This window comes from Pseudopodoces humilis, chromosome 8 (assembly GCF_049639895.1).
Source record: "Pseudopodoces humilis isolate 2021_Gansu_Grassland_sample_001 chromosome 8, ASM4963989v1, whole genome shotgun sequence".
Taxonomy (NCBI): Eukaryota; Metazoa; Chordata; class Aves; order Passeriformes; family Paridae; genus Pseudopodoces; species Pseudopodoces humilis.
Window position 1 is genome coordinate 19,948,598 of NC_142207.1, and position 19,797 is coordinate 19,968,394.

Consider the following 19,797-nt stretch of genomic DNA (forward strand, 5'->3'; position numbering starts at 1 on the left):
AATATATGTTTGGGCGTATTCTCTTACTACATTTGACAGGCTTCAGAGCCAGCTGCACGTTCTACACCAAAACAAAAAGTAACTGCTGACCAGTTTTGACCAAACCGGTCTAATCTGTCATGTTATATTTTTGGCATATTTTTCCTATTGCTTCTTTTGCAATTCTGTTTTGTTTCCTTCTGTTTTCTTCTCTAAATTCCCTGCAATGGGCCCTTCCATACCGATTGGAATTGTCTAAGTTTTATGCATTCCCTTTCTTTGCCAGTGGATATTTGACATATTTGTGCTATTCAACAGAACGATGTCCACATCCTTCTGCATACTTAGGCCAGATTCCACATATGAACCTGGTTAGTATCTGTTCTATATTTGCAGCACTCAATGAATCCAGTGAGAAGGGGGTGATCATGATGGCAAGACTGCTCCGGGTAAGTACATTAGTGTCCTTAAGTGCCCTCCTGCTCCTCTGAATTTTCTGTATGCGCTGTCTCTTCATTATTACAGCGCTCCTGCCTTATCTGTAAGCACTTATGACTGTGGTGGCTTATCTTTATGGCGGGTCTGTGAACTCTCCAACCTCCACAACAGCCTCTCCGCACAAAACCCGTGACCACCATCTCCCTTCCTTGCCTGCCAGGGGGAGCGCAGTCGGGCTGCCACCATGGGAGGGACACAGAAAATTCTTTCTAAGGCGGAGTTCTGAACGCGACGGGACGCTCGGAGTGGGCAGGGTGGACGGGCGCGGAGTTCCGCCCTGCTCCCGGCCCTTGCTGCGTCCATCCCGTCCCGTCCTGTCCCGTCCCCGCCGGACCCGAGCCCACGCACGAGCCCGACCCCGCCCGGCCGCCGTCTCGCCCCTCCTTCGCGGCGCTCGCTGCCGTGCACGGGGCTCGAAAGATGGAGGACTACGGGCGATTCTTGGCGCTGCTGGCCTCTACGCTGCTGGTCGGCTTCGTGTCGGTCATTCTCTCCCTCGTCTGGGTCTTCCACTACCGCGAGGGGCTGAGCTGGGACGGCAGCCCGGGAGAATTCAATTGGCACCCCGTCCTCATCATCACGGGCTTCGTCTTCATCCAGGGCATCGGTGCGTCGGGGGCCCGGGTCGGCACGGAGCTGCGGGGGAGCAGGGACTGCCTGGGGCCGGGGCGGCGGGGCGCTGGAGGCTGAGGCAGGCAGCGGGTGACAGCGAGAGCGCAGCGGTCGGTCCGCGATCTAGGGAAGCCAGTACTCCCGGAAAAGGGATAAAGAGTCCCTTGTAATAAGCCAAAATTGCTACATACGGGTTTTGGGTTGTTTTGGGTTTTTTTCTGCAAGCACTTGTTTATCCTGGCCCGGGGATTGCCGTTCACTTTGAGTAATGCTCGCGAGGTGTGTTTTTCCTAGGCAGCTGGAATTTATGCAAGTTGAAAATCGAAATGCCAGAAATGCTGCCCTAGGAAAGTTTGTCTTTTTGCTCTCTTCCACGACACAAGAAGAGAAAGGAAAGTTCAGTACCACAAAAGCTTGATCCAGGAGCGAGGTTTTTGCCAGAGAAAATGTAGCACTACAAGCACTATGAAAATGCAATTCTTCAGGCTAGACTTAGGATTAAGTGTTTTGTAAAGAGCATCTCTTAAATTAATAATTTATTCTGTTGCTTAAATAACATATAATTATTAGGATACAGGGTTGCTTTTTTTTTGCTTTTTTTTTTTTTCAAGAGTGTATGAACTTTGGATTTCATAGAGTTCAGTCGTGGACTAATGTTTTCCCATTACACTTCCAACTCAACCAGTCAAAAGGCTGGAAGATGCCAAAGGCTGTCTAGTTCTGGCTAGGAAGAGAATGTTGTGATCTCAACATACACTGTAAATTTTTGTTTTTCAATGGGAGTGGGGCTGTTCTCAGCCTTCTTGTAGCTTCAAGCTGCAAACTACTATTGAGCAATAAACCATATTTTAAAGTTGTTTTACATAGCATTGCTCAATAGGAAGTGTAATTTCAGACTAAAAATAAACAATAAAAATCACATGTTGACTTCACTAAGATCTATACTACTTAATGTGCTCAACCTTTTTTTTTTTAATATAAGCATAGAACATTTGAAGATAATAGGGAGAGGCTTTCTGCAGCTTTTTCTTATGTATTTGCTAATTTTTTCCCTCTGAAACTCATTTTTTTCCCTTTATCACAGAGAGAGGGGGTTGCCCCAAGCCTTGTATGGGTAAGGATATAGGTAAAGTAAATGGAAGTTTACCATAGCTGAGAAACTATACACATACAAGGAATTCACTAATAATACAGCACAATTTAGGGAGGAAGTCCTATTACACAATAGGAAAAGCAAAGTTGGATACTGAAGAGGTACTGTAGTAAATCAGATGAAATCTTAACAGATAAGATACCACTGTGAATCTGATTCAAATTTGCCTGCTGGAAGTCTGCCACTGAATTAAAAGCAATTTGGATGAGTGTGGGAAATCAGATACCTCTTTGGACACATACAAGCAAAAGAAGTCTTTAAGTAGTTGAAAGTAGAAAGGTGTAGCTAAAAAAAACTTGGTTAAATTTGACAAAAGTTAAATTTGAATAGAGGATTTTAAATAATGATTAAACCAATTGTTATCTTCAGTTTGTTAGTCTATACAAAGAATGGAAATGTTGTATTGTTGGTCAATAACTCTAGAATTCTGCCCTGTACTTTTGTAAAATGACAGATGTCCCATGCCATATAAAGATGTTGCAAGGTATAACTCTGCCCTGAGTGACACATTTTAAAATCATAGTTTAAAACAGGAGTAAGATCTGAGTCAAAAAGCTCAGTCTAGGGTACCTAGGCTGTCAAATTTCTTAACAGTACTAGAGATCTGTAGAACAGAACAAGAGAGTTCTGCCTTGAGAAAGCTCTTCACAAGGCTGCTTTACCATGTCACCGCCAAACATTCTAATTATGTATGTGCTTATAACTTAGGTTGTTTTAATTTTGACATGAAATTACACATCACATCTGTTTTTAAGAGCTTGTACTCACTGAAAGGTGACTCTTCCTTCTCTCCCTTTGTTCCCCAGATTGTCTTCTTTCCTCCTGCAGATCAGAGAAGCACCAGTTACAAGGCAGGGAGAAGCACACAGAAGTGGTGAAGGGGAAATAAAACTGTGTCTTTTCACAATGATAAACTATTGCAATGAAATTGCAATGTGTAACTTCATACAAAGCCCTCACAGAAAGATGATAAACCAAACTATAATATCATGCATATGGCCTGGGCTGTGGCATGTAACATGGTAATGAATGATATTGTTAACAACTGGCCAAGCCATTAGTCAGTTATTCCTTGGTTTTTTATTGGGATGTTTATGGGAAACAACTTAGAAAACTCAAGGCCCAAACAGATATCTGAGACTATGTGGACAAGTGACTAGGGAATTTTATAGTGCTTTTGGAAGTTAAATCATCTAGATGACAATAAAGAAACATTATATAAAAATTTTAGTCCAGACTTGACCCTCTGAAATCAAAGACTAAAAACTGAGACCAGGAGATATGCTTATTAAGTTTTCTTCATACAGAGTCCAGTATTCTACTGCACTGCAAATAAATTATTGACTGTGGGACATATGGTAAGGAAGATATACTAGGAATATCCTCATGGAATGTTGCAGTTTGTTTTGGGGTCTTTTGACACATCTGCTTTACAAAATTAGAAGTCATCATTAGTACTAAGTTGATTAATAATAGGCTAATGCAGGATATTATTGCCAGCTGGCTGAACATGAACTGGTATGTGCCCAGGTGGCCAAGAAGACCAACAGAATCCTGGCCTGTATCAGGGATAGTGTGGCCAGCAGGAAATGTGGCCAGGGCAGTGATTGTTCCCCCTGTACTGGTGAGGCCGCACCTCAAATCTTGTGTCCAGTTTTGGGCACCTCAGTACAAGACAGACACTGAGGTGCTGGAGTGTGTCCAGAGAAGGGCAATGAAGCTGGTGAAGGGTGTGGAGCACAAGTTTGAAGAGAAGCAGTTGAGGGAGCTGGGGGTGTTGAGCCTGGAGAAAAGGCTAAGAGAGGGACCCTATCATTCCCTACAACTGTCTGGAAGGAGGGTATAGCAAGTGGGGATCAACCTCATCTCCCAAGCAACAGGTGATAGAACAAGAGGTAATGGCCTCCAATTGCACCAGGGGAGGTTAAGATTGGATACTTCCAAAAATTTCTTCACAGAAATGTTGGGCAGGTATTGAAACGGTTTTCCAAAAATGTGATGGAATCACTGTCCCTGTAAGCATTCGAAAAAACATAAATGTGGTGCTCAGGACATGGTTTACTGTAGATGTGACAGTGATAGGTTAATGGTCAAACTCAATTATCTGAGAGGTATTTTCTAACCTTAGTGTTTCTAGGATTCTATGATTCTAACATTATCACATAATGTCCCTTTGGGGAACTGTTGGAGGTGATAAGCTTGGTGTGTGGAATCATATTTATGTAATAGATTGCTTTAAGACAATCTTATTAATATCAATGTAATAGACAGTCATATAAGTATGCAATTAGAGAACAGCATTATCCAAACTTGGCAAAGAGAATAAATATTATAAAATAATCCTACACACTTTATCAACAGGTGATCTCCTCAATAGAAGAATCAGGCTATATTGCTCCAATCTGACTAGTAGCAGAAAAATCAAAATTCCATGTGAAATCCCTGTTAGATCAATTTAATGCCTGAGGAAAAGATGACGTTCAAGTTATTTACCAGGGTTTTTTTCGAAACACACTTAAGTTTGTGGATTTTTTTATAATTGAGAAAAAATCCCTTAAAAGCTATATTTAAGGCTCGGTTGTATTTTCAGAGTATGCTATGCTAAGTGTATGAGAAAAAGCCTATTAATAGACTTTTTAGAAGAATTAAGGTTGGATTTTGCTGTAATTTACAATGTAACTATGTGAATTATGCATAACTATTAACATCTGAAGAAATTATCCTATAAAGCCTAAAATCTTGTTTCTCTTCTTTCTTCAGCTATTATTGTGTACAGATTGCCCTGGACCTGGAAGTGCAGTAAACTCCTAATGAAGTTCATACATGCTGGATTAAATACCATAGCTATGATTCTTGCAATTGTTTCTATGGTAGCTGTGTTTGAATTCCACAATGCCAAGAATATTCCTAACATGTACAGTCTGCACAGCTGGATTGGGCTGACTGCTGTTATATTTTATTCTCTACAGGTCAGAATCTAACTGTATTTATAAACAGGTTGTAAATTTGAAGAATGTTTTGAGTAATTCAGGCACAATAGGCTCTTGCTAGCACATTATAACTACTGGGATAGCCATTTTACACTCTGATTAGGCAAATTACCATGTAAATGTACAAATACTGGATCACTGACTTTGAGGAAAAATGCATTTTTAAGCATACTTTGTTTATTTGCTGGCATAATGGTCATTAACTTACAATACAGTTACACAGTAGTGTGTTTCTAAGCCCTATTAACTCCTGAACTTACAGCAAGTTACTTGGTTTATTGGCAGCATATTTAGATATAGATAGGGCATTTATTAAGGAAGCCTCAGATGAAGTAACAAGGCTTTTTTGTTTGGTTGGTTGTTTTTTTTCCAGCTATCATAAATATAAGTAGTCACTTCTTGGCCTTAAGACTTTGTTAATCAGCAGAACAAGTGCATCAGGGAGCAGTAGAGACTTAAAGGATCTGACATCTGAATGAGCTACTGCTGGCTAACCAGTTTTCCTGAATCAGCAGAACTTTGACAGATGTTCCTGGGCATGATTTAACTGCTCTTGGCAGAGAATTAGCATTATTGTAATGTAAAATGAGCTAACTTAGTGCGTTTGGCATTTGGCAAAGAATAGCAACCATGCCTTGAAATTTACAGAACACAGATAGAGATGCTTCTGCATATACATTCTGAACTCCCCTATGTGTTATTACATAACGGAAATTTATTTTGTACTTTCAAATATTTTTTTTCCCCAAAACACTAAAAAGAAAAAAGAGTTATCTATGATCAAGTACAGAAAAGCCTCAGCTAAGGGATTTGGGTTTTGGATTTTATCCTTCACTGCTCGGGCCAAGATAGACAGGAAACAGTGTTGAAATAGTTTTTTAACATTTAGAAAAAAATACAGCATATTGCAACATTGTCAAGTATATTATCTATAGTTGAACAAATTAATAAGAATGAATATGAATGAATAAAAAAGAACAATGTTAATTTTAAGTTTGTCCTGATAATGCAGGTATTTCAAGGAAGTCTGTGCTGCCACTACACTGAGTATCAGTATTTTTTCTAATGGTTAAATGAAGAATTGTGACTAAAATCTTAGTTCTACTTTTTGTTTTGCTACTATAAACATGATCAATGGCACTTACCTATCGCATCAAAAGATCCTTGGTGTTCCTTTCTCCAACCTGGGATGTAAGTCTCCAGTTAGAGACTGTAGAGTCTCCAGTAGAAACTGATGTTTATTAAGTGACAGAGCGCTATAAAAAATAGTCATAAAGTGGTATCTTTGTTAACAGAGAAGACACTTGGCACTTAACCACAAGGGGCATGTCAGTCATACACTCACATAATACTCTGCCTACAATATTGTAACTATATTCTAATTAAGCCAAATGTAGGTTAATACGATATAGCACACTGTCATGAATTTAAGAACAGGCCAAAAATGTAAAATGAGACTGTCTCTTGGAAAATCGTGCCTCTGGAAAGAAGTACTCAAAAATGACATGAAGCTCTAAATGAGTTCACACAATGCTATGATGACAGGAAAAAGATGGCATTAGTGAAACTAATATGAAATATTATGGATTTTTTTTTAACTATAAAAGACTGATCAGAAAAATAAAAAGCAACAAACCCAAAGAAATTCTGTAAAAGTAATTTGAGAGCTGGAAAAGCTATCTTCCAGTGCAAGACTTCAAAAACTCCAGCTATTTAGCAGATCTAAGATTAAGAGATGATTTGATAATGGTGTGCTAAAAAGCCTCCCAGGGAGAAAATATAAGGCTCTCTAATCCATTATGAAAAGATAAAACAAGGGCTAAGACTGAGTTAAAGCAGAATGAAATACAAATTCATTCACGGTGTCTAATTTAGCAGCAGGGAAGAGTAACCGTAGAACAAACTAAAGAAGGGATGCAACCTCAATGTGACTGGGCAAGCCTGTGGATGCAGCCATGGGACATGATAAGCTATTTTCCACCATAAATTAGTTCTAATTGGAGGACTAATGTCCCCTGAATAACTTGATGCCAGCCATACATGTCTTCACTCTGCAAATGCCATGTGATTGATATATTGAAAGACCATTCCCCTTCTAAAGATAGGCACTTAAATTTAACTGAAATTCTAACAAGATATTTAATCCACTCAAGTCAGAAGGTTAGACTGCCTTCTGATGTTCCTTTATGTGCAAATCTGCAACAGGAGCAGAGAGTAAGACTTGACAAGACTGTAAAAGTGTGGGTCCTCACACCTTTACTATCTTAGTGAATTAATGACACTGAAAACTTGTGTTTCCAGTATTTAGTTTGGTTGGAGTTTTAGCACTATCAGTAAGTTTGGACACCAATATTAGGTAGAATGATTTATAAAATATTTAATGTCTATTTCCCAAGTGCTAATCCAGAATTTTGCTTTGTTTTTAATGGAAAACACATTAAAAAATGGAAATGTCAATTATTTTCAATTTTTCACCTGAAGACATATCAGAATGGAATTTTTATAATTATTTTTATTTTGCTTGAGAAGTGCAACTTGTTTTCCATCTAGCCTTAACTATGAATCTATTTTGGTTTTAGCTTTTCTTGGGTTTCGCTGTCTTTCTGCTCCCATTTGCTCCAGTTCATCTCCGCGTAGCTCTCATGCCAATACATGTTTATTCGGGTCTTACCATCTTTGCAACAGTGATTGCAACAGCTCTCATGGGAATCACAGAAAAGCTTATATTTGCATTGTAAGTATTTGTTTCCACTTGTTTATTAAGGCTATTCATTGCAAATATACATCCATTTGCCCCAAATAATAAGCATCCAGTATTGGGACAGTTTTGTTTTGCTTGTATTAAAATGAACTACCTAGCAGGACACTGTTGTTTTTAGACCAGGATTGTCTTTAAAACAATCTTTTCTAACCTCTTCTTTCTTTTTCCCCTTTCAAAGGAAAAATCCTGCATACAGTGCATCCCCACCAGAAGCAACTTTAGTGAACTGCCTTGGTCTTCTGCTTGTCATTTTTGGTTCACTTATTTTGTGGATGGCGAGCAGGCCCCACTGGAAGCGGCCCCCAGCAGAGAACGCTAAAATTCTGAGGCCCATTGGAGCAACTTTTGAAGACACAGAAGTAGAATCCACAATGACAAACAGCAGTAATGCAGATAAGTCTGATCTGAGGAGCAATACTGAAGCAGCCAGAAAACATAATATCAAATTTGATGAAGCAGGACAAAGATCAACTATGTAAAGAAAATATACAGAATAAAAGTACTATTATACGTTCAAATTCCCCCCGGTGAGGGTCCTTCTAATTTAGTTATATTGCTATGTAAGTAGGTGGGGTTCATTTTTAGTATGGCTTGCTGAAAGATACTCAAGTTTTCTGCATATTGATTTAAATTCCTGTTAAGTCCCAAACATATTTTATTGACTAGTCCATGCCTTGTTTAAAAAAACAAGAGCATGAATGACATCACATAATTGGAAACTGTTTTCCATATGACTTCTTAATTTAATGCTATATCTCTTATAGTCATGAAAAATTTAACATGATTCAGACTAAATTTTGCTCTTGAGTGATTTTGCAGGTTATGAATCAGCCATGAATTATACCAGATGGAATAATTCAGTTTGTCACACATAAATTTTCTGGTAATGTTCTTTTAAGCATCATAAACTTGTTTTTAAACTTTTTTAAAGCTCTGATTTCTCTAGCTGATTAACCCTCTCATCAGCTGCTATTTTCTTTGGGATTTGAGATCATTCCGCACTTTACAGAGTTGCTTCATAAGAATGTTAATTCTAAAAATTTTAATTAAAAAAAAGAAATTAAAAGTTTGCTTGATATGTTCATAAAATGTTATATTTCCTTTAGAAACTTCTGGGGGTTTTTGGTCTTGTTTTTTTAAAATCAGAATGTATCTGTTGACCTTTTAACAAATTCTACCAAATATATTGTATACAGACAATATTTGGCTTTGAATTACGTGCAATTATTACTGAAATCTAAGGAAATTTCAAGACACCCAAATGCAGAATTTATCTTATTTGAAAAGCTATAAAAACACACTTAGAAAAGTGTATCACTTAAACTAAGTCTTCCTTTTATCCCAGAAGGCAGCATTTTAGTGTCTTTATTTGATTGCACAGTTCTGTTGATTTATGATACTAGACTAGAAATTAGGAGGTTAGAAACCATAAAAATCTGCTATCAGTCTCACAGGAAAAAAATTAACTCCAAGTGGGAAATGCTTTCTCCAAAAGACATAGCTTTGCTGTTTTAATAAAATGCTACCTGTTAACTGAAAGCAAATTTGAGTATCTCCACACTGACAACAAAAGCATTATTATCATAGGCTTGAAGACATGCTTTAGTCTATAAGCAATCTATACAAACTCTATGACTTTTTAATTTGAAATTACAGTTCTAATAATGCGATTTTCTTTAAATAATGAAGAGTCCCTACTAGCACTTTACTATTATAGCTCTTTCTTGTAATTGAAGTATTAATGTATCATGCTCAGTCATTAATTTCACAGATACAAACAATATTTATACTTTTACTACTATGTAAGAATAATTATATTAGATTATTTGGACTGCTCATGTCCAAAATGATAAGCCATTCTATTATCTCTTATAAAAGCTGCAGAGCCCACTAGAAATACAAATTTACCGCTGTTCGTGCTGGAATACAGATAGTTTCAGACAGCATATAATTTCCTATTTTTTAAATACTACATAAATTTTTATCTACTTCAGCTTTTAAAAACATTTATACATTACCCTTCAACAAATGTGCCATTTTTGTAGTTCACTGTGTGTAAGAACAAACTATTTTGGACATGAGTTATTTTGGGTTGTCTCTGACAAGAAGCATCTCAGTTCCTGTTATTTGATTTGTTATAATATTTTATTATTTGGTGAATGCAGTACAGAAAGCTAGCATAATAAAATATTTTTAAAACTTTTCTTCTGTACAATTTGGTACTCAAGGACTACATCCCAGAGGTCCATGTTTTCACTTATAGGTTTGTGGATGACTGGGTCCAACCTCACATTGGTGTATTTTTCCACTGTAGAAAATACCTGCTTTTAATGTACAATTCAGGTATGACAGAAGGAACACTAACCTAAACTACTAAACTACTGCATGAGCACTCCTCCAGTCCCACTGTGTGCAATGAATCAAACAGTGAAGCATGACAGGGGAAGCGAATAAATGAGTTCACTTGCAGTAATTTACTATGCAGCTTTCTATACTGCACTCACAGAGGCAACAGCATTTTAAATTGTTATGTATTGGCCTGTTACTGTGTCACATCCACCTGTGAAAATGAGCTTGCTCAATCCTTGCATAGTACTAGGTCATATAATAAAAGCATATGTTTGTATGGAAGGCAGTCAGCTGCCTAGGGATTGTTCTGGAAGAAACTACATTGTACATTGTACTGGAAAAAACACAAAATCTATTACTTCTTTTGTTACAGCACTGAGTTGAATGTATTGAAATTAACAACTTTTAGGTGGTTGGTTCTATATGCTGTTAAAGTTAAGCTATAATAACCAGTATGCATTCTGGTTTCCACTGAATTCCTTGTACTGTTCAAGGGGAATGGTACTTGAAAAAAAAGTGGTGGCATTTCTTTATTTCTCTGTTCTCATGAAGAATAAGGTACGAGTAACACCAAGCTTGTGGGTTCAAACCCCATATGGCCCTTTTGCTTAAGAGTTGGACTCAATGATCCTTCTGGGTCCCTTCCAATTCTGACCATTCTGTGATTCTGTGATATAAAACTAACTGAAAATCAAGGATTAACAACCTTTTGAGGGCAGCCTCCCAAAGCAAACTTTGCTTTTCAACTTAGAGGTCAAATGTGATAGGAGAAACTCAGCAGAAGCTGTAAGATTACATTTGGGGAATTTATAGTCAGTGATATCTCATGTGCATGAACTGTGGAATTCTGGCCGCTGACCTTTGGAAGGTCCCCACAAGATGCAGTAGCTGTGAGCTCCTAAACCTTGATCAACCTTGGTGTGTGCAATTTAAAACTGACAAAACATACTATAGACTTTTGGCTTAATTCTAAACAGATTAAAAAGACCTCTAAGTATGCTTGCAAAAAAATTAGGTTAGTTCAATGCTAAATAAAAATATTTAGGTGTTTGGAAAGTAATAGTCTTAAACCTGCTCCTCAAAGTGGCCTTCCACTAACTTTCCTTTCATGCAAATTTTCTTAGCTGTATTTAGGAGTAACATAAATACAGTACCAACATAGGAAACAAAAAAATTGTATTTTCAAAGATACAAATGGAAGGTAGAACTCTAGCTTTTTCATTGGGATTTTTCTGCATGTTTGGAAATCATCTACATGGTTGTTTTTACAGGAACATGATTGTAGAGCTCACATTCCAGGTTTGGATTCCTATAAAAAACCAGGAAGTTACAAAACCTAACATTGAAAAGGCTATCTTTTTAAGATACCTGGAAGAAGAAATACTATCTTTACATGCTGTCATGCAGTACTATGCAAAGAAGCAGAAGAGTGTTTTTTTCCAACATTAATGAAACTGAGAAATGATGGTGCAAATTAGATTCTGAAATTGAATGTAATTACATGTGTACTTATTATTACATGTAACCAAGAATATTGCATATGATAATGTAAATATGGATTACTTGTTTACATGGATATTTTATTGAGTGACTAAGAGATATTGCCAAATATTTTCTATTTCAGAAGTCTCTTTTGCTTTGATTTCAGAAAATTCCTTACTCTGTTTTTAAGTTGACAAGAACTTAAAAAAATATTTTATTATCCAAGGTACTTACTTGTAGATGAGAGCAAATATTTAATTAGTATGTCTTTTTCCCTTATTCTTTTTTTTTATATATTAATAAAAATGATTTTTTGAGCTTGATTTTCATTCTGGTACTAAAATATAACTTTCTAAATTTGGATAAAGATCAAATTATTCCTAAATTACTTTTTGAAAACAGGAGGACAGCTGTACAAAGTTTCTTAAATGTGTCTTGACTCCAACTATATATTATTTATGATGATCTTTATGATGAAATTTATGCAGTTTATAGTTGTAGTGGTTTAGGTTCACTGATTTGAATTTACTGGCCAATGCACCAAATAATGTGGGTGGCTTTTTCCTCCTTACTAAATATCAATTACTGTAAAACCAGCACAGTAGTCTTAGGAACATAATCAGTATATAACAGAAAGTGAAATAATTCACTGTATAAACAATTTGTATTTCACCTTCTAATCTGGATTTTCTCAACATTACCTCTTCCCTTCTCTTAGCTGAATTGCCTGGAATGGTCATCATCCGTTTTGTTGCCCTGGACTTGAATTTCCACCTGACTAATAATTTACCGCTCATTACTGCCCACTAGTCTTGCAGAGATCACAAGTGGGGCTTGAGTTTGCAGCTGAGTCCATGGCCACGTACACTGATTACTCATTGGCTCTCAAATTCTGTATTTTGCTGGTCACCAAGTCATGGCATAGTTACAAATACAGCTGTCAGAAAATGGATAAAAACTTTGAAAATGTTTGCAATTTTTAGTTCAATTTTCACAAGCATTTAATTAAAAAAAAAAAACCAAAACCACAGAGTAATACTCAAATTCTGCAGGATATAATTAACTATTAGTGTGATAATAGTGTGATGGTCAAATATTTTTGTGACAGATGATCCTGCTCATATGTGTATACAAGCAGGAATCCACTAGGTGGCAAGCACTACCAAAATGGCATTTGGCAGATGCTAGATCAGCCTTACTTTTAGGTGATACAATGAGCCGTCTGCCTCAAAACAAAATCAGGTTAGTAGTCATAAAACACATAGCCATGTCAGAACTTATATATTCACTTCTCTTTTCTTTTAAAGGACCTGCTCTGCCAGCAATCTTCTTGCATGTTCAGCCTGTACTCAGAATTGGGTAGATCAGTTTACTTGAAGTATTTGCTGGAAACAGACAGTGGCTTCCCTATTTATAGCTATTTCTTCTCGTCATATTGTTTTATGGAAATACTTTGCTTAAAAAGCCTTAAAATTACATTTTAGTTATAATCTACAAATAAGGGATGAAGTGCATGGAGTGAACAAAGATGTTTGCCAGACAGTTACTCAACAACAACAAAACACCTTTTTTTCTGCATTTCCAATTATACTGAATGATACCATCATTTTGCAGGTCTCCATACCTAACAAAGGTAGCAGCACAAAACATCAATTTCCACATAGAAAAGTATGCATCTTTTAAAATCTTCAGCAATGTGAAATCAGAGATGAATCTTGTCCTCACCTTACTGCATATTGTAAGCAGAAGTTGCAAGAGACTAGCGAAACACAACTGCAGCAGATCTCAAAATGCTGCAGTAGAAGTTTTCCTAATGTTTTGGTCTGTACTGACAATTATTCAGCTGGTGACTGGAAAAAAAATCTGCAGCTTTTGAAAAGAAGGCACTGTTATACACGGATTTGGCCGAACTCTTCCCTGCTACCAAGCAGTGGAAACCTGATGATGACACTGCAAAAGCCTGAGGAGAATTTGCCTGTCCATGAAACTGCAACTATATAACCATAAGCATTATTTGAGTGAACAAGTTTGCATACAGACCTAAGCAGTGTTCTCCTCTCCTCAAAGAAATGAAAGAAAATTCACAGGCAATACAGGCAGTCAGCAATTCCCACATTCAACAGCTATTCAAATCCCCTCCACAGAGTTACTTAATTTGGGAAAAAAATTTCTCTTTAAGTAAGAATTGCTTCCAGAGTTTTCAACTGACTTCAGGGACAGGAGAGTTCCCTGTTACTCCAGTCTCTGACTGCACTTGTACTCCATTTGCAGCTGGTTTTAATAAAAAGTCAAATATTCTGGCACAGAATGGCATGGAGTGCTTTTTTTGATTTCTTCCTTTGTAAGCCTATGTCAGCCATCATGGAGTCTTGTGTACTCTGAACATCTTTTTTAACTTTCAATTGTAATTCAGGTACTAACTATAGGAAACTCTATCAAGGAATCTACACATCCTTTGAGCTCATCACAGCAATTCCTCGGTCTTCTTCCTAAGTGAAGAGGTGACTACAGTCCTGTGAGAGTTCAGATATTTTCCACATTTTCCTACAAATTGTATTATTTTGCACTTACTAACATTATGCTCTCCAAGCCACTGAGTTACATGTGCTCCATTCACTAATTAACATTTCCTTCTTATTCCAGACTCCTTTCTCCTGTTCTTCTGAGGACATTTTACTGCTATCTTTGTATTCCCTGAATCGCTGCTCTAGCAACAAAATATTTATATTTCTCAGTATGTTTTCTCTTGTTTAAAACTTAATCAATCTCTCATCCTGGGGAAGGTAACTCAGTTTAGTCTGAGCAAGACAGTTCTTCCTAATGCCTTAAAGAACTAATTCACTCTGAAGTAAGTTCTTGTGGAATGTAATAACTAAGATACAAACACATTTTGTACATCAGTCTAATAAGTACAAATTCAAATTATATCACAAACCCTACTTTTAGTTTTATTACATTGTCACCATCTTTATGATAGTTATTTGTATTATATTTAGTCTTCCTTTGCCTATCTCTAAACATTTAAAACATCCCTAAACAAATAGTAACAATAATAATAAATACCTGGGAGTTTTGATCTAACATTTTTGAATTTTCAATTAAAAATATTTTTGTGGCTTTAGAGCCAGTCTGTAGGTAAAATACATAAAATTAATTCCACCAGCTACATCCAACAATTTTTGGTTACCTTGTAATTTCACGTCTGGCTCATTTTGAGAAAAGACAGCTTGTGTAGCCTCTATGCAAAACACTAGGAAAAGCAGAAACTTCAATTTATTCTCGTTATAGATTTGTTTATTCAGAAAGAAGCTTTGAAATAGAAGGCTTTGAAAGGCTGTCTGAATAATGAGTTGTTATTCTTTGAAGGCATATTATCTTTAAAAATACAAGAAAACCTGAGGGTTTCTAATGAGTAGAACCCTTTATTTTTGAAAGAAAATAAATGGAAGAATTTGAAAAGATTTTTTTTTGTAGTTTTCTTTTTTTTTTCCTCCTGAAGCTGCCTGTTGCTCTTATTTGGAAGCTTCCTGCTGATTTTACTTTTTATTCTGCTGTGAGACTGATGCCAAGATTTACATGATTGCTGTGGATAGGAACTGGATTTAGCATAAGGAAGATAACTGCTTTTCCCCTAGGGAGAGGCAGAAAAGGGAAAGACAGACTGAGGCACACAGACAATAATAACTGAAACCATATTCTTGATCAATTATTTTATTCATCCTCTTTTTTAGATTATGCTCCAACTAATAAATGGCAAGAAAGCTACTAGTCCCAAGCCAGAAACACAGATAAAGAAGGAAACTATTTGTGGTTTCATGCAAATGTCCAACTATAATGGAAGCAATGTACTGTTTTTATATAGAACTGACATAGTGCCCCTTGTAACGTAAGTGTAATTAACTAAGGCTCTCATCAGAATCTGTCAGGCAGAGATTTGCCTTTTACACAGAGTCCTTCAGCAGAGAGAAAAGAGTGACTGTAAAACTGTGCATCATTACAATCATTTTAGCAATTCATTGTCTGTATAGTCCTTTGCACATTCTTTAGTTTTTAATTACATTCTTTGGACATTTAAACAGGTAAAGATTTTGGCTTACAAGGCAGACTTACACAACTTGAAATCATTTACAGCCAGTTGGCAGACCGTCGTCTTCTGTTAATGTACCATGAAAAATGCCCAATGAAAAGTGCCCATGAAAAATGCAATTATTTGAGATACTGGAAAAAGCTTGCATCAAAATGCAGGAAACATCCCAAGCAAGGCAAGACTCCATAGTAAGCACACAATAAATACTGAGAGCAGAAGGCTGTTAGAGGGATCTTGGCACTGAAAGGGTATAGGTTTTCAAATGTAATTATTAACAGGTAATTTAATTTATTTCAGTAATTTTTCTAATAAAATAATATACACCTAATAAATCAATTTAGATACTATAACTGAATGAAAAATAAGTACTATCTACTTGGCCTAAAAGTTTAAATTCAATAACTGGAAGATAGTATCATATTACTGAGGTAAATATTCTGGAGTTCCTGAACTAGATGTATTTAATAGAAAAATGGGTAAGAATTAATTTAGTTCCCTTTTCCTTCAGTTAGTTACTTAAATAAAAGGTTATTCTGACATTCAAATCAGATTATCTAACTACAACAAGTGACTTCATGGTTTTGTAATTTTTTTATTACAGATTCATGTTTATCTTGTGAAATTCAATTATTAAGAATAACTGATCCTATAAATTAAGTCATGCCTTTTGCAGTGCAGTCTTGCTGCTAGAAAGTAGCATATTTGAGATATTCAGTTATCATCTGCAAATCCTCAAATGACATTTCTTGAAATAAAGTGTCATCTTAGGGCCACTGATAATAATTGCTCAGTATTTTTGCATTTGCTAAAGATTGCCTCTAATATCAGTTTCTTGAACAGAAATTCCAGTAAAGCCTCAAATTTGGTGTATATGGACAAGCTTTCTGGAGTTCACAAGTTTATCTGAACACCCAAGGTCTCACTGAACCCAACCATCTATTGAGACTCCCCTGAATACAGAATTAATTTGAAGATAAACCTAATAACCTGATTCATAACTGCAATATTACCATGAGGGCTATGTTATACTCATTATCATTTATCTACCTTCGAAAAGAATTTAATTTCTTTGCAAATCATGGCAAATTGAGACTTAGTTGGGGGTTTTACATTTTGCTCCCCTGCTTTTAAAGTGAAGTGTTGGCACAGAGTTACCTTGTTTCAAAGCCTCCAATATTTTTTACTATCTCCCTATGAGATAGTATGTCACATTTGACTTTAATTTCTCTTACATAAGGAGGGAACAAGAAGTGTCTTATTTCTCCCCTCACTATTTCCCAATGGTTGGCTAATGAGATTTCTAACAAAGAAATTCAGAGCAAGAAGTCTTACCAGGAAGACCAGAGAGTGTGAAGTGCAACCTCTGTAAACTATTTTTTTGCTTCAAATCAAAAGTAGTAGGTCTTAGTCAATAACTCCCATATCAGTTCAGAAATTGTGCATAAGCATACAGAAAAAAATGACAATTAAAGAATTTAGATAGAATAGATAGAATATTCCTCTTACCCTAGATATATTGTTCCAAACTATAATTAATAAAATTTCTGAAGTACATAATTAATATATTAATCTACCTTTGATTTTTGATCATTGGGTTTTACACTTTTATCTAGTAACTAAATGATCCTCTACTACTAGCTGTTTTCCTTCGATATAGATATTCATAATTATGACTTATCTTTTTTATGAAGCTAAATGTGGAGTCTGCATATCAAGCAGATAGACTGCTCATTCTTCTGCCCAAAATGAAAGAACCTACCTCACAAAATTGACTACACAGGGCATCATTGTACACCCTTCCATGGGGCTATAACCAACTTTAATAGCTTAGCCTTGCTAGCTCAAACTGTTACCATGTTCATTGTGTTCCAACTGAATCCAGCAGGCTCAATGCAGAGACACAGCAAGTTCACTTTTATTCCTACAGAATACAATATAAAACTATCCTATACATGATAAAGGTGGCTTTAGGACTTCTTTCGAATAGATGTGCTTACATAAATTTTCACAATTTCATCTGAAAAAATAAGGTATTTTTAGTTTTGTAAAGATTTGGAATAAAACTGACTTTCCCAACAGAATATCAGGTCACCTTATTTCCAGTAGCTCTTTTAGCCATTTCATTCATTTATACAGTTAAGTGCAGGAGTGGGACAAAACTACCAGCAGCTGACAGCACTTCTTTGCCTCAATTCTTTTCCGTAAGTCTTGCACCACAAGTCAGGAAGGTGATATTATAAACATGATTCATCAGATTGGTTAGAAAGACAAGACATCATATCATATTCTGACCCAACACAGAAATCTGTTCAACGAGATTTTTTTAAAGCAACCAACTGGCCATGATTAACCAGAATATAACCAGAAGAGACCTTCTGAGAGGAAAGGAGAAAGTGCCGATGAAAAGGAAACAGTGTATGCAACTATACATACACAGTATCAGTGGAATCCAGCTAGAAACATAGTACTTTCCTACAAAATCTGAAAAAAAATATATGTGATAACTTGATTTCATGCAGAAAAACAGGTGTTCTTTATCAATGGAGCCCCCTAAGTAGCTGTCTAAGCTGTTGGGATCCAGTTTCACCAGCCCTTCAGAGCTCTTCCCTTAAAACTGTCTTGTTCTATGATGCTTATCAAAACTTGACAGTGCTTCACTGATACACTGAATTCGCTATCATACCAGCCAATACTGTCTCGTGTTTTTTAAATATTAATCCTGAGACTAAGCTGTCTACCTCTGTCCAACCTATTTTATACTTGGATTATAGGATGTGCCAGTGAAGAACAATTTTTTTTCTCTTTTATTTGCATAGCTCATTGTACCGCAAATTCCTCGCTCCTTACTAGAATCCCTATTTATGTCAGTAATACAAACATAATGAGAAGAGAGGACAGCAGAAAACATCTCAAGTATTGATTTTAACTGAGTTTTAGCACTGAAGGTCTAAGGGGATCAAGCCTACATTTCTGCAGTAGAAGTGACTGTAAATCCACCCAAAGATAAAATTATGGATACTTCTTCGTTGCTTGAAAGAACGAAAAAGCTTATCTAGAAAGTGTGCTTAATGTTCCACAAGTCAATGCTGTTTATACAGTGTTATCTTACACATGCAGCCATTTATTATAGACTAAACAAAATGAAAAATCTTTTATGTTTCACTAGATCAAGAAGCACTGGCAGAGATGTGCTTCAATTCATTACAATGTCACTTGAAATCTAGCTTTCAGAAACATGAAGCTTCCTTTCTGGATATACAACCAAATCAATTGAATTTGATGTCACAGAGCTCATCTAATTAGTTTTCATTGTCTTATATATTTATGTTTCTTAGCTGTTGTCATTTTTACAACAGCATTTTTTTTTAAGATTGGCAAAAAGTATTTAACCATATCTTAACTGGGCTTGGCTGCACAGTTCTTGTTGCTGGCAGATTCTGCTAAAATCTCTTGATTCTCCAGAATAGTTTTGTGTATGATAAACCCTAATCCACTGTCTTCATGCAGCTGTACACAGTATGAAATCAAAATCAAGTTAAGAAAGCTTGCAGAATGAATCAGTGAACAGTGTTTAAGAGGGAACTGAGTCACTGTCTTTCTAAAATAAATTTTAAAATGTGTCACAGGTTTCCTGATGATATAAGTCTAACACTGTAGTAAGCCTTCCATCTGAATGTGTGGCAGGAAAAATACAAAACACAAGGTTAAAAAATCCATTAAAATTGTGAAGTCTTTTGTAGCATTGATTCTACAGATCACTTTACCTCTCAAGTTCATCGACAGAATCTCATAATGCAATCCTTTTCCAAACAAAAGAGGCATCCTAGTTATGTGTGGTCTAGCACAATGTTCTAGAAGTTGTTTGAGATATATGCAATATACCTAG

General features: G+C 36.2%; 1 protein-coding gene across 1 annotated transcript; it reads left to right on the plus strand.

Annotated features, from left to right (window-relative positions):
- The first annotated feature begins 744 nt into the window (after positions 1 to 744).
- Positions 745 to 12,147, plus strand: CYBRD1 (cytochrome b reductase 1). Its single transcript, XM_005519789.3, has 4 exons — positions 745 to 1,084; positions 5,003 to 5,211; positions 7,812 to 7,966; positions 8,172 to 12,147. The coding sequence occupies exons 1-4, from the start codon at positions 898 to 900 to the stop codon at positions 8,470 to 8,472; spliced, it is 852 nt and encodes a 283-aa protein (XP_005519846.1). The 5' UTR covers positions 745 to 897; the 3' UTR covers positions 8,473 to 12,147.
- Positions 12,148 to 19,797: the final 7,650 nt, after the last annotated feature.